Source organism: Guyanagaster necrorhizus (genome assembly GCF_019112545.1).
Source record: "Guyanagaster necrorhizus MCA 3950 unplaced genomic scaffold BT62scaffold_4, whole genome shotgun sequence".
Classification (NCBI taxonomy): Eukaryota; Fungi; Basidiomycota; class Agaricomycetes; order Agaricales; family Physalacriaceae; genus Guyanagaster; species Guyanagaster necrorhizus.
In genome coordinates, this window is record NW_025064883.1 from 1,364,184 (window position 1) to 1,378,103 (window position 13,920).

Here is a 13,920-nt window from a genome sequence, read left to right on the forward strand (position 1 = left end):
CTGGCGTCACATCCCGGCAAATTCCTTTATTTGGCAAAAGCGTTGCGCCAAAATTTCCTTCCTAGGGGCCGGGTTCAGCTCAGCCCACCCTGGGCTTCACTCCTCCTTCATTTCATTCTTTTCTTGTTCGTTATTTAAGACGCTCTCCACTATGGCGGAGACAGATATTCACGACGTACCGTCTACATCGTCCAAAGACTCTGATCTTGATGCTATCGCAGAATCTACAGAGGGTAAGTTACGATTTTCTTCTCGAGTCTCCTCATGCTCGACACGAGGCCTATCTAATATCACACTGTAGACGTGGAACGGCTCTCGGACATAACGTCCCAGGGGAATGCCACCGCTGACGACCCTTCAGCCAATGGCGACACGAGGCCTGTAAACGAAACTCCAGAAGGACCTGTTGAGAATTCGACGAAGACGGAGGAAAGAAAAGCATCACAGAAGGCCAAATCCACCACTGCTAAGCCATCCATGTCAGTCAAAGCTGGTACTACCACGACCAAGCCTCGCGGTCCTACAACTCCCATTGTTAAGAAGGTGCGTCTCGAGGTGCTGGTCACGACGTTTGTCACTTATCATTGTTATATCATTCGGATAATCAGGTATTGAATTCTGGAACGTTTGGGTCGGGCTCTGTTAAACCGCCATCTACCAGGCCAGCACCACACGCCGCCGATTCTGCTGCTAAGCACCCTGCGCCGTCCCTGAGAAGATCCACCAACTCTGCCTCGACTAAACCACCAATGGCTTCACGACCTGCCGCAGCAGCAACATCATCATCATCCTCTGCTACTGCAGTCCGGAGGTCCTCAGCACCACCTACCAAGACTCCGTTATCACATTTCTCGAAGCCAACCACTGGCGTAACCGCGGCCTCTGCTTCGGGCAGCCACACGTCCGCCTCTCCAGCCGCTCCCAAAGCGACATCACCCGTTCGTCCGCGCGCATCTGTTTCTGATGCTGTGAAGAGGGCACCCTTGGCGTCACGGCAAAGCTTGCCCAGTACAGCTAAGCCTTCTTCGGCCAAGGCACCTGCCGCAAAGCCAGCTTCCACCGCCCCGAAAGTTCGTACGACATCCTCTATCTCTTCCATCCGCGAAGTTCGGGATGATAGTAAGCTTTTGGAGGAACTACAAACCAAGGCATCTACACTCCTTTCCGTTACTTGGGCATCTCTGATCGCGTTCACAGGTCAAGGATGCCACCGATGCTCTTACGTCCAAGACGGAAGAAGCCACGGACCTCAAGGCTCAATTGTCGCAAGCCAATGCATCCCTTGAAGCCGTCAAAGTCGAGCTGGAATCGAAGATATCTGCAGCTGTACAGTCAGAGGAAAGCAAAGCTTCGCTAGAGGTGCAAGTGGAGAGTGCCCAGGCGGCGTACAAGGAGTTGAAGCATTCGCATGCGGAAGGTGTCATTGCCCTAGAAGCCGTGCGGAAAGCGGTAAGCACAACCTCATCTCCGTCTTCATGAAGTTCACTCGGTATAGCTTGAAGACGCGAGGGCTGCAATGTTGACCCAGGCTGAGCTTGTTGCCAGTCTGCAGGAACATATTAAGGAGCTGGAAGCCGAAGTTGCCGAGACAAAGGACAACATTAAGGCTCTTAAAGATGCCACGTCTGCCGCGACATCAGAAGCGGCTTCAGCAGCTTCCGTGGAACATGATGCTTTGCTTAAAGCTCAGGCGAATCTCTCAGAAATCCAAGCAGAATTGAAAGAGTTGACAAAATCTCATGATCTGGCTCTGACAAAAGCTCAGAATAAGATTGCCGAGCTGGAAATGCAGGCGGCAGAAGTGGCCGCATTGGAGGCTCTGACTGCTTCTCTGCAGGAGGAGAAAGAAGAAAACGCGAGCAAGGTGTCGGAGCTGGAGGTCGAGATCTTGGAATTGAAGGAGAGCCAAGAGACGTTCGGTGAAGAGCGGGAGCAATCACTAATGAAGCTGAAGGCGCTGCAAGACGAACTCGCCGCCGCCACCGCCGCCGCCGAGAAAGCTAATGGCTATGTTCAAGCAAAGGAAGCAGAGTACGCATCCAACGTGGAAACGGTCAAGGTAGAGCATGAGAATGCCCTCAAAGCTGCTGCCGAAGAACATTCCAAAGTTCTTGATCAGCTCGATTCCCTGAAGAGCGAATTGGCTGCTGCGCTTTCTACTCAGGAAGTTCTCAAGAACAAGGCACTAGTGACTGCCGAGACACATTCTCGTTCCCTCGACGAAGCTGAACAACGACACCTTGCTAGGCAGAGCGAGCTCTCAGAAGAGATCAACAGGATCACCGCAGAGCTGGAGGTGCGCCGGAACTGGTGCAAGATCGCCGCTAAATTCTCACCTTTATTAGGGACAAGAAGCACAATACAATGCTAAAGTCGGTACCGTCAAGGAGGAGCACAGCAAGTTACTGCAAGAGGCTTTTGAGCGTGCTAAGGTCCGTTGGATTCTCTGGGAACATGTGGATCTATGCTCATATCAAGTTACAGACAGAAGCTGGGGACGAGCACAAGAAAGATTTAAATTCTGTTCGGACAGATTTCGAGTCCACAATAGCTCAGATGGCTGCCACTCACCAGTCTTCTCTGGAAGGTCTGAAGGCGGAGCACGCCTCTACTCTTGAAGCCCAAGCTAAGACGCTCGAAAAGCAGATCGGCAACCTTACCTTGGAACTGAAAGCTACACAAGACGACCTAGCGAAAGCCAAGGCGTCTTTCGAGTCAGCTCGTGTGGAGATCGATCTCCTCACTATCCAGCGCGATGAAGCTCGAGCAGCTGCAGCGGCTGTTCCCGAGGTATCGCCGGAACAAGCGGAAGAAATTGTGAGACTTACAACTCAGTTGTCCGTAATCAGGGACGATCTCTCTGCGATTACCGATATGCTCAATCTCACCAAGGACTCCCTGACTGAGATGTCGCACAATCATACAAAGGAGCTAGAGGAGGTGGCCAAGGCACGGGCTGAGGAGGTTACTAAACTGCATACTGCTCATGACGAAGAGCTTTCGGTGCTAGCTACCCAGAAATCGGAGCTACTCGTGAAGGTTTCTGATTTGGAAGGTGAGTTGGCTACTGCGAAGGCAGCGCTTGCGGTGGAGGCTGCTGTCCCCAAGAGCAATGGAGCTGCTGCACCTCAGTCGCCCGGCGTAACGAAGGAGGAGCTGCAACGCTTGCATGAGGCGCATAACCTGAAGGTATATGACCTGGAAGCTGAACACGAGAAGGCTTTGAAGGCTATAGCTGCCAAACTTGAAGCAGCGGAGGCTCAAGCGAAGGAATCCAAACTCGAAGTGGAACGTAAGGAGATGGAGATCAAGTATCTCGAATCTGATCAAGAAGAGGCTTCGGAGCAGATCACTCGGTATGTCTGATTTTGTTTAAAGGTGCCACATTCGTGTTCCGTGACGGCGCCCTGATTTGACGCATTCGCTGATTCCGTGTTTATTCCAAGATTGAAAGAAGACATTGAGATGCTGTCTGGACAGCTGAAAGTCAGGGATACCGGCTCGGATTGTTAAATTTTAACATATGCACTGGCCGTTTGCCTTGCCTACATTCACCGACGATTTTAATTTCCGTATATTACTATGTATGCCCTGTCACTTCGGATATCCTTCAATGTGTTTAGTTTTCATGCATACCCCTGCCTATCATGACTGTTGCCATTTGCCTTCAGATCTCGGACTAGATTGTGGATTCACTGCTTGAACAGAGCGCTCCGACCAAGGACCCGCTTATGGCAGCGGAAGGAGTTCGGCAATATCCGATCACCCCAAAGAATAAAATCAATTACTTATAGGGCCACTTAACAGCTCACTCATCTCTCTCCCTCTCGCCATCTCTTTTTTTTTTCCCTCCCTCCCTACCGTTTTTCGGGGTATTTACGATGGCCATACAGAAAGAACCTGGTCAAAAGGGTGTGAACTGGTCCAACATCGCCGTCGGTAAGTGCCAGACAGAATGATACGTGAAGACCAACTGACGAGGCTTAGGTGCCATCATGAATATGGTACATCTTTTCTTCGATACGTAATGACTGTTGGAGCTGACTTGTTCTCTTCCTGAAAATTTCCGTGCTTAGTTCGTACGTTATTTCTAATATATTTTTTTTCGTGACGCGTTTTGACGGACTTTGTAGGAGGTATGATCTTGAACTTTTATCATTCTCGTTTCGAATATGGACTCAAGGGTACCAGGTCACGACTCTTGGACAGCCTTTAGAAGTCCTCAAGACACAGATGGCCGCTAACCGTTCACAGACGATGTTGCAAGCCTGCAAAACGGTTTGGAGTCGAGGAGGTTTTGTTGGTTTCTACCAAGGGTTGATCCCATGGGTACGTGGCAGGCAATCAACTCAATCAGACGGGGCTCCATTCTGTGGTTAATAGGCATGGATTGAGGCTTCAACAAAGGGTGCTGTGTTAATTTTCACGGCATCAGAGGTTGAAACGACTACATTGTCCATGGGAATTAATCCTGCCTTTGCCGGTCTCTTGGGAGGCATGACTGGAGGTGTTACTCAAGCCTATGCGACCATGGGTACGTTATCGCGGCCTGGACCTTGTCCAAGCTAATCACGGACATTGTGCTAATCTATTGTTTGCCAAGGTTTCACAACGTGTATGAAAACAGCTGAAATAACGCGTCAAAAAACGGCTGCTTCTGGAGTGAAGGCCCCTTCAACGTGGGCACTCTTTGCTCAAATTTACAAACGGGAAGGTCTGGCTGGTGTTAACAAGGGCGTCAACGCTGTCGCGGTGCGTCAGTGCACCAACTGGGGCTCTCGGTACGTGCACCCCTTATCCTGTCCAGTTGTGAATACTGATCTATCTTGTACATCTGCAGCATGGGATTCGCTCGCTTGACTGAAATTTTCATCCGGAAAGCCCGTGGCAAAGGCGAGAACGATTCTTTGAACGCCTTGGAGAAAATTGCAGCTTCAACTGTTGGTGGAACCCTGGCTACTTGGAATCAACCGATTGAAGTCATCCGTGTCGAGGTATGCCTTTGTTGACGTGTTTGCACCGAGCCTTATCGACTGGTATTTAGATGCAATCCATGGCAAAAGGCGCAGCGACTGCCAACCGGCCCGAGAAACTCACGATTCTTAACACCTTGACCTACATCTACAAGGAAAATGGAATCAAGGGACTTTACCGTGGCGTTACCCCCCGTATAGGTCTCGGTATATGGCAAACTATCTGCATGGTTAGCTTGGCCGATTATGTCAAGATTTGGTAGGTCGACATATGACTCATCCATATTGCACTGTCTGATGACGTCCTTTAGGGTCAAGGGGAAATGAGGTTTTGTATTATAATACCCTTATCACACTTAGATTATTTACTCTACGAATGTAGACTATGTACTTATTGCATTTTTTACATTTTGCCGGGTACCAAATTTGTCTCCGGGCCGGAACCGGTTACCATTGAGCCGGCTTGAAATCCCATTATAACATAGTTAGCTTGGCAATTCAACACTACCAGTGATGAGCGCGCCTGTCACTGCCAGCAGAGGGCCTCACCCCCTCCTTGTCAAGTACCTCAGCGAGCTTGTGACCCATCCTCTGCGTACAAAGGCAATAACCTCTGGTCCGTACTATTTCAAGTCACCAAACTACTCATCTTTATTAATCGAGTTCTACCTGTAGCAACTCTCTGTCTTCTGCAAGAGGTTCTCGGCAGCAACTTTGCTGGAGTACCACCTAGAGTACCGCGAAATGCGCCCTTTTTCTTGCGCATTCTGGCCTTGTATCATCTTGATGCAAAGGCACTGAAGATGGCGCTCTATGGCTTCTTGGTGTCTGCGCCAATGAGCCATGTCCTTGTCGGCGCTATCCAAAAGGCATTTTCAGGGAAGACTGGGACGTCTGCACGAATTCAACAGATAATCGCCAACAACCTTCTGGTAGCGCCCATTCAAGCAACAAGTGCGTCCATCGTCCTTGCGAAGTTTCGAGACTGAAGATTGCTTTAGTTTACCTCTCCTCTATTGCCATTATAAATGGAACCAAGACGCTGGATGGCATAATTAAAACCTGGAAAGCTGGTTTCCTGCCCGTTCTACGCGTATGCTTCCCCTCCCTAAACAACTGAGAGTTTGAATATAACTGCTTCAGATTACATGGATTGTCTCGCCCTTGTCAATGCTCGTAGCTCAAAAATACGTTCCCCAGCACGTGAGGTATATTTAACATGAATGCTATCTGCTCTAACCTCTTTCTTCAGCTCTGGGTGCCATTTTTCAATTTGGTCCAATTTGTGCTCGGTGTACGCCTTTCACTTGTCTATCTACCGGAACTAACACCCTCACCTTATCTTTCAGACCGTATTTAACACGAGGGTCAAGAAACAGCGGCTGGCAGCCAGCAAGAAAGCCAAGGCTTCGGAGGACGAAAATAATGACTCCAAGTAGCTATGCGATTATATAGTTGTAATACAACAAAGGATTACAAACCCCGAATATCGCGTACAATAATGTGAGAACGAAGCATCTGCCCGGACTCCTGGATGTAATGATGCCGTGTCCGCGGTTTGTCACCAGGAGCCTGATCAAGCTCATGCACCTTTACTTCTAGCCGCCATGCATCGAGATCGTACAGACCGGGTCGTGTTACCCATACCTTCGGGTGTATTGTAATCAACTCCGTTGGATTCAGCGTTCCCCGGAAGGATAGTCGGCCGGAGTAACATGGTCGGATAGCACCCCTGCAATAGAATAAGAAATTGGCCCAAACATGTAAGGGAATAGCTTACGTAGTGGGTGCATCAGTGGACTGCTCTGAAAATAGTTTCACCACAAAACTTGACCTGTGCGTCAACGAGTGGTTCCTGACGGTGAAAGTAACGGGAACGCGACAGGACCTATGCAACGCTCATCAGACTGACAGCGTGACACGGCGAGGACAGCTTACCCGTTTGTGAAGTCATGATCCAGGATGTCAGTGGTCCGAACAGTAAGCACAATAGGGTTCATTTCTGAATTCCACTCGCAGTCCCTCACAGACTGAAGGATCTTCACCTTCTCTCGCTGAGTCTCAGCATACATACTTCGCGTCGCCTTGGCATTCTCAGCAAGGTTCACAATATCTCTCAACGCCGCATGTCCTGCTCCAAGGTTAATCCCTGCCAACAGAACATGGCCACTGCGATGCTGAGCTGGTATCTCCCAGAATACCACTATGTCAACAGAATTCGGATGATACAAGGGGAAGATTGATGAATAGTTATTTGAGGGTATGAGCGGGTGCGATTGGCCAATCTTTCTTGTTGTATAATTGCGCCTGCCGCTGTAAATGAAATGCCGAGTAGCCACTTGTAAGGCAGCCCGATGGTGGGATGCCTGTATACTATCAGAAACGGTATGCTAGGAACGGCATAGGTACAGACCTTATACATGTGACTACAGTACAACCGCGTAGGAAGCGGCCTTGAAGGTTCGAAAGGCACGCCTTGGAGTACGTCTGACAGTTTTCTTGAGACAAATTTAACCGATTCTTGCGGATCTGCCGCATCCTTCCACTGATTTGCACCCAAGTATAGATGCGATGATTGAGAAGGCTGCACAAGACCTCTACAGAACGAACTTGAGTGTTATGTCCAAACAGTGACGTAGAACTCACAAGGGACTTTGCGAGATTGATCGACACTGCCATGTTGGACTCATGGTCGTTACTTGTGCTAGTAGTAGCGCTGATGACGATACATTCTCAATATCCAAATTCAGCAAAAATTGATCGTCAGGCATGGACGAGGGATTCGTGATAGTAGATATCTTCAGTAAAGGTTGAACCTCGTACTCGCGAGTCACTTGCACCGATCGGAAGTGTCCAGAAGACTGTTACAAGTGATCAGCAAGCAAAAATCTAAACAATGCTATAAATATTACTCCACGATAGACAACAAGAAGACAAAGGTCCTGTTGCCCCTTTTCTTGAGCGTGAAGAATTATGGACAACTCGATTGAGGTTCCAGGTTGCAGTGGCGAGTCGAGTTTTACCTGCTGAGGCTGAGCTGGAATTGTAGCATTATCTGCAATCAGTGTCTCAACACTCAATTCAGATGCTATAAATCCAGCATTCAGAATGTGGTGGCCTCAGTTAGTCGACGGAAACTGACCATGCACATCAGGAACTAGAGGTTCGTCATCTCCCACCCATATCTCATCTTCCGTTCCAGCTACTAGCCAGACTTGGTTGATTGGCCGGGTGCCCATATTCGACAACCAAAGTGCCAAAGGTCTGATTTCACCGTGTCCAAGCACTAGCCGTCGATCATCTACGAAGTTCGCCAACAGCTTGTGGTGTGCCTCGGTAATATCAGCTTTGATTAATACATCCGGAGCATACGTTGGGGTTTGACGTTGAGCGGCTGTATTGTGTAGCCGTTTGCCCCTAGAAGCGAGGGACTCAGTAGTCGAGAGCAGGGACAGGAACCGGTAGGTCGCATGAGTGACGACCAAGGAAGCGGGCTGCCATGCTTTGATGGCAACGGAGACCTAAAATTTTATTAAAAAAATGCGTATAGAAACTCTGGAATTGTGCACTCACTATCTTTGACTCCTTAGGTCCTAGCACTACGTCATCGACGGTCTGAACGTCAACAAATTGTTTCGACGAGGACGACTCTTGCTTCTTCACCTCCTCTACAACCACTGTGACTTCTGAAAGATTGACTTCGGTGTCTAACGGATTCCGCAGAGACAGGTCGATCCAAAATGTTTCTGAAGAGAAAGAAAAGACGACATGAGAATCGTAAATATGAGAAAACAAGGTGGTGTTACCATCAACTGCAGCATCTCCTCCCTTGGCGAGACCTTCTGACAGCCCTTGCTCTTTACAAAATCTTATCCAATCTTCTTCTCGTTGTTTCCAATGATCCTCATCTGACCTCACATGGGGAAGACGAACGCAGCATTGTCTCGGTACACAGAAATTGAAAGGAAGGCTTAGGTCTTTGAGTACCATTTTATCGGACGGGGTGGATATATAATGCTGTGGGAGAAATAAGTCACAGCGGTATACAACGAAAAACTCATCGTACAGCTAAGGCCACTCTAAAATCATCCAGAAACAGTTTATCCGTGGAGGGTGCAGGTGGTTCTCCATCCACATTTGTCACCAGCCCAGACAATTGTGATGAAGCTGCGGAAGTACCACGCAAAAGTCCTAAAAAGAACCCGACAGCATCTAGGACATCTCCAGTAGTGTATAACAGTCGACCTGACGGACAGTGAACGATGGATGGTTTTGGTACGTGAAACTTAGCATACCTAATGGGTGTTCAATAACCGATAGCATTGCGTTCAAGTCCTCCGTGGAAGACGATGATTTCCCTTCGGAGTCCCAAAAAGAAGGTGAGAGCTCTTTTGGTGGCCGCACTTTGTATAACTCATGGGCTTTCCGAAGAAAATACATGGTGAGTGGTTTCTGCACTCATAAATGATTCAGATACCTTATTGCAATTGACAATAAGTAGTGCTCACAATTCCACACTTCTCAAGTCTATTTGCAGCCGCCACGTACCATAACGCAGCCCGCCTACGTGCCCCCTTGGCCGAGGTCAATAGTGCAGCATGAGCTAGTAACAAAGCCGAGGGTGCTTCCTCTGACTGGAGAACTGTCAGATTATTACGTGTAAAAAGAAGGAGGGTCGGAAAACTCACGTTTCCGGAGGCCCAGACGAGCCATCGTTCGCCCTCGAGGGTGTCACTCAAAAAATCCTGATGGCCAATGCCTGCTTCCCAACGAGCAGCGTACAGTAAGGCCCGTAACTGCGCACTTGCAGGGGGGTCATTCGATGATGGATGAATGTTGTTCAAAGCGGTAGACGCGTGTAACGGGATAGCTGGTGACGGAGAGAGTAAGAGAGGAAGAATATCCTGGGTGACACTATCAAAACCTAGCATCTAGGGAAGATTTTGCGACTTACATAACCGCCTTGTCCTTCTTTGCGTAGTGCTTCCCATACATTTACCGCCAGCTTGTAATCCCCTATTATGGTGGCAAATTCAGCCAGGCGGCGTTGCTGCGGGAGGGGAGGGGGCCCCGAACTCGGTATCGACCCAGTAAATGTGTTAGAGCGGAGACTGGATACTGAATGGTGCGTATTATGGGTCGGAGTAGGTGAAGGTGAGGGAGAACCAAAAAAGCGACGCGTTGAGGAGAAGAGACGAGATGGGAGCCGTCGTGTTGAAGAAAACTAGGATAGGACAATCAGCCAATGCTAGAAGCTTTTGGGTAATGATCAATGCCAACGCACACTCTCGTTCCATTCTACAACGCATTTTTCCATCCATGGAAGTAAGCTCATAACCAGAAATTCGCGCGTGAATCTAGCGGTTCGTTGGATATCGGACTCTCCAAGTCTCAGCGTGTTCAACGTAACGTCAGCGGAATGGTTTGCATCACCATTAGGTCCAGAGGATCCAGGTTGCGTTGAATCAGTAGATGAGAGGGGGGGTAAACGGGGTACCAGCGCGGGCACAGGGACTGGCGGTGGCGGTGGGTTAGGCAATGTAAGAGGCAGAAGATAGCTATGTAAGCCAAATTGCTTCTTGACGGCATTGAAGAGAGCACCAGCTCTAGGCGACATAAGACTACCATGCAGATAAGTAAAGTTCAAGACGTACTCTTCATCTGACAGAGCCGAATCCTGGGGATGTATAATCAAAGTACACCGGAGAATATTGGGATCTACCCATGACGGGAACTCTAGAGGCCTAGCATGAAGGGCTGTTATTGCCTGCAAGGGATTGGGCGCATTGGTTGATACTCCCATCATGACTGACAATTGTTTAGTCGAATTCCTGCCAATATGTCTGTAGGACGTACCTGCGACCGGATGGTTCCAAGTCTCTGTTCTCGAAGGTACGTGGCTGCCTTCTACACATCGCCTTACTTCGTCCCACCATGGCGTCCTCGACATATCCTTCTCCCCAAGCTTCTGAATATCCTCTACCCATTTTGCGCATCTCCGGCCTATTCGTTCACCGATCCAGTCAAGTGTCCTAACCGCTTTCTGTTCTTCGTCTTCTCTGCATGCGGTTTCTACCTCTGAAAGGTCGGAGAAACGCAAGGCAAATGACGGGTGCGGTACGGATGTTAGGGATGTCGTTCGAGTAGTGACTGCAAAAGAAATTCAGGTTCTGATTGATCCAGAACCGCTATGAGTGAACCGACCTTGTGGTAGCGGAGAGAAAGATTGAAGAATTGCGGGCAATGGCGGCAAGGACGAGAACTGGAGAAGCTGGGTGAGATCGTCGGATGGTATGATGCATATATGCGGGCTCAGCGAAGATGGCAATACCGGCGCCATGTACGACACTATTGTAGGATGGAGGCAGACGGTCTGCTGCCTAACGTCGAAGGCGACGTCCACAGAGTCGCGTCGACCACGGTCTCGATGAGCTCAGCAAAAATGACAGAAATTTCGCACGAGGTCATACCAAGTTGGGTCATCCAACGCGTAAAAGTAACAGAAAGCAAAATGACTACCGCTACACAGAAACAAGGGATACAGAGCTTAATTGCTAAAATCGCTGCCACCAAAATCACTAAAATCGCTTCTGCCAAAATTATTCTGACCATTAAATCCTCCATCTAACAAGTCTCTAAGAAGGAAACCGCTAGCCCTACCACGCCATGCTTCCCAAGCCTCTACCGCGATGCTCCATATCGGGGTGCCCTGTACTGTGATGTACCATACAAAATCTGGTTAGCACCATACTTCTGACGTATCTGTTCCTGCAAGCTGCATCAGAATAAATTTTGATTTTCCATGTTATGGCCGTTGAGCGCACTCACCATTGCGATCGGATCCTTCTCGGCCTCCTTTTCTTCTTTACTGCCAATAGCGTTATCTTTCAGTTTCCCAAAAGAACCCGCGCTTATGATGCGGAGCAGAAGTTATACTAAAAGAATGGCCACGATTTTCGGGGGGAATAATGGGGGGCAGGGCGAGTCTTTCTCGAATATCGGGACTTCCTTGAGAAACTGTTCATCTTCGTAAGGGTGAACCCAAATGGAGCGCGAGGGATTGGCACGGATATCAAGCTATGCCGAAATTGTGTCAGCCAAGAGAACTAGACTGCAAAAGATAAGAAGGTACTCACGTAGCACGGATGGCCAGATTCGTGGAACCGTTTGCTCTAGCCGTAGGGAAGAGCCTGGTCATTAATATCGCAAGGAAGTGAAAGAGGTGAATGCGTAGTATGACATGACCAAATGTTGGAAAAGCACCCAGGAGGAGTGTTGACGTCATCAATGCTGTGCAGGGGCCCGTTATAGGATTTACATAGCAGGCAGGTATCATCATTCCTATATGATTACGGTACAGAGATGTATAGATGCTGTGAGAGTAATATGGGGTACAAGATGGTTAAAGAAATGGATGCTGAGATGTAAATAAATCCAGAAAATTCATGTGTGCAAGGTCGCATGCAAGCTCTGTATCAACTCGTCGATGCGTTGCACCTTCTTGTCCGTAGGCATCTGAAGAGTAAATCAGAAACCAAGGCTCCTTTAAGGCGCAAAAAAGCGTCCCTTACTTCGAAGAAGTCATGCATCTGCTCTTTCTTCTCGGCATTCGCCTCCTCGCGTCGCGCGATCCTCTCCACGAAGGCGTAAGATTCATCCGTGAATCGGCCACCCAGCTCCTGCCTTTTATTCCTAACCGTATTTTTCGGACCCTTGCCAGCTTTCCTTTGGCTAGCATATGCTGATCCCAAGTCATCAGAAGGAGAACAGTCGCCCCCGCGAGACTTCGTATTGGACTGATGGGTGATTCCCCAGTTTCCCCATGGATCCTTCGGTCCATCGTGATCCAGCGAGTCCAAGTAATCTTCAAGCTTCAGAACCTCGTCTCTCTCCGCGGCCTCGATGCCTCTAATCCAATAGGAGATGTACTCCTCCATATGATCAACAAAGTATCGATGCTCCGAATCCCGGGCCTCGTCCTTGGACATCTCCGCCTGCTTGGGCATTTCGAAATCCCAGGAATTCACCATCGGTGGACCCAGCCACGACTCTACGTTGGCTACGTTTTGATTGTGAAGTATATCGTTTTCATGATGCAAGGCATCCGTTGCACTCATGTACTTGGGGTGCAGGTGAGGGGTGCATACATTACAGCACCAGTCCGAATATTTGCCTCGAGTGAAATCTATATTCCGGCGAAAGTAAGATTAGCTTCAACGCGATACTCGAGACTTGCGTAAACGTACGTTCGGGTTTAGCAAATCGAGGTGTCCTGGGCACCCGTGAATAAGCAGTTGACCGCATATTTTGCGAAGTAGACTGAGGTCGCCGTTCCCAAGGTATTGTCAACCAATATGTAGTAACGTAGAAGTAGGATGAGGTATGATGATGTTAGGGGTCGTCAGGGAAAGAGGAAAGCTCGATGAAAATATTAGGAGACAGAACACAACTGGATCGCCGTGTCTTTATAGGACACAGCTAGGGGGTGTGGAGAGACAATCCTCGGCAATCGCCACGTGCGTCGTGATCACCCCTTATTTTTAGACGACTCGGATGATAAACTTGAACAATTGCGCCTAGCAGAGCAGGCAGGCAACTGCACCTTGCTGTGGATGGTGTTACGCATTCTTAAATGTCGTTATCCAATTTCCGTAAGTACTTCCAAGGTGCCAGGCGCCTTCAAAGACCGAGCTCTATCTCTTGAATCAACTTGAAGTCTGACTCGGACATGACCAAGCTGAGAACCACAGTGCCCGTCTAGTATCGCCGTTTCACCCGCTCCACTGCTTCGACGGAAGAGTCTTCGTCGCCAAACAACATGTTTAAGAAGAAAATCGGCGAACGATCTCGTAGATGTTGACACGGAGGCTGCAACAGAATGTAGAACATGACAATAATTGGCTCATGAGGCTCCATATCAGATAGCGACCCTGGACACGGGAAGACA

At 48.9% G+C, this 13,920-nt stretch overlaps 5 protein-coding genes across 5 annotated transcripts; 3 read left to right on the forward strand and 2 right to left on the reverse strand.

Annotated features, from left to right (window-relative positions):
* The first annotated feature begins 72 nt into the window (after positions 1–72).
* Positions 73–3,670, forward strand: BT62DRAFT_927931 (uncharacterized protein). Its single transcript, XM_043185390.1, has 8 exons — positions 73–233; positions 302–543; positions 609–1,148; positions 1,198–1,449; positions 1,496–2,296; positions 2,346–2,432; positions 2,485–3,356; positions 3,447–3,670. The coding sequence occupies exons 2-8, from the start codon at positions 478–480 to the stop codon at positions 3,511–3,513; spliced, it is 2,685 nt and encodes an 894-aa protein (XP_043044161.1). The 5' UTR covers positions 73–233; positions 302–477; the 3' UTR covers positions 3,514–3,670.
* Positions 3,671–3,867: 197 nt separating this feature from the next.
* BT62DRAFT_927932 (mitochondrial carrier) lies at positions 3,868–5,436 on the forward strand. Its single transcript, XM_043185391.1, is given in 9 exon segments — positions 3,868–3,939; positions 3,988–4,004; positions 4,017–4,020; positions 4,190–4,329; positions 4,384–4,534; positions 4,604–4,781; positions 4,841–4,994; positions 5,045–5,232; positions 5,285–5,436. 9 exon segments carry the CDS (start codon positions 3,882–3,884, stop codon positions 5,298–5,300), a joined length of 906 nt encoding a protein of 301 aa, XP_043044162.1. The 5' UTR covers positions 3,868–3,881; the 3' UTR covers positions 5,301–5,436.
* A 50-nt stretch (positions 5,437–5,486) lies between these two features.
* On the forward strand, positions 5,487–6,485 carry BT62DRAFT_1072704 (uncharacterized protein; the record flags this gene model as incomplete). The annotated part of the gene is made up of 6 exons (XM_043178882.1): positions 5,487–5,589; positions 5,649–5,927; positions 5,975–6,066; positions 6,117–6,176; positions 6,226–6,267; positions 6,323–6,485. 6 exons carry the CDS (start codon positions 5,487–5,489, stop codon positions 6,410–6,412), a joined length of 666 nt encoding a protein of 221 aa, XP_043044163.1. The 3' UTR covers positions 6,413–6,485.
* On the reverse strand, positions 6,377–11,406 carry BT62DRAFT_927934 (uncharacterized protein). Its single transcript, XM_043185392.1, has 18 exons — positions 11,178–11,406; positions 10,830–11,123; positions 10,628–10,781; positions 10,258–10,579; positions 9,928–10,197; positions 9,662–9,877; positions 9,482–9,607; positions 9,269–9,425; positions 9,040–9,218; positions 8,780–8,990; positions 8,547–8,719; positions 8,116–8,494; positions 7,886–8,061; positions 7,620–7,834; positions 7,387–7,570; positions 6,912–7,339; positions 6,754–6,861; positions 6,377–6,705 (listed from the first exon to the last, which is right to left on the reverse strand). The coding sequence occupies exons 1-18, from the start codon at positions 11,311–11,313 to the stop codon at positions 6,447–6,449; spliced, it is 3,987 nt and encodes a 1,328-aa protein (XP_043044164.1). The 5' UTR covers positions 11,314–11,406; the 3' UTR covers positions 6,377–6,446.
* An 874-nt stretch (positions 11,407–12,280) lies between these two features.
* BT62DRAFT_927935 (uncharacterized protein) lies at positions 12,281–13,478 on the reverse strand. Its single transcript, XM_043185393.1, has 3 exons — positions 13,220–13,478; positions 12,545–13,158; positions 12,281–12,488 (listed from the first exon to the last, which is right to left on the reverse strand). Exons 1-3 carry the CDS (start codon positions 13,275–13,277, stop codon positions 12,417–12,419), a joined length of 744 nt encoding a protein of 247 aa, XP_043044165.1. The 5' UTR covers positions 13,278–13,478; the 3' UTR covers positions 12,281–12,416.
* Between the last annotated feature and the right edge of the window lie 442 nt (positions 13,479–13,920).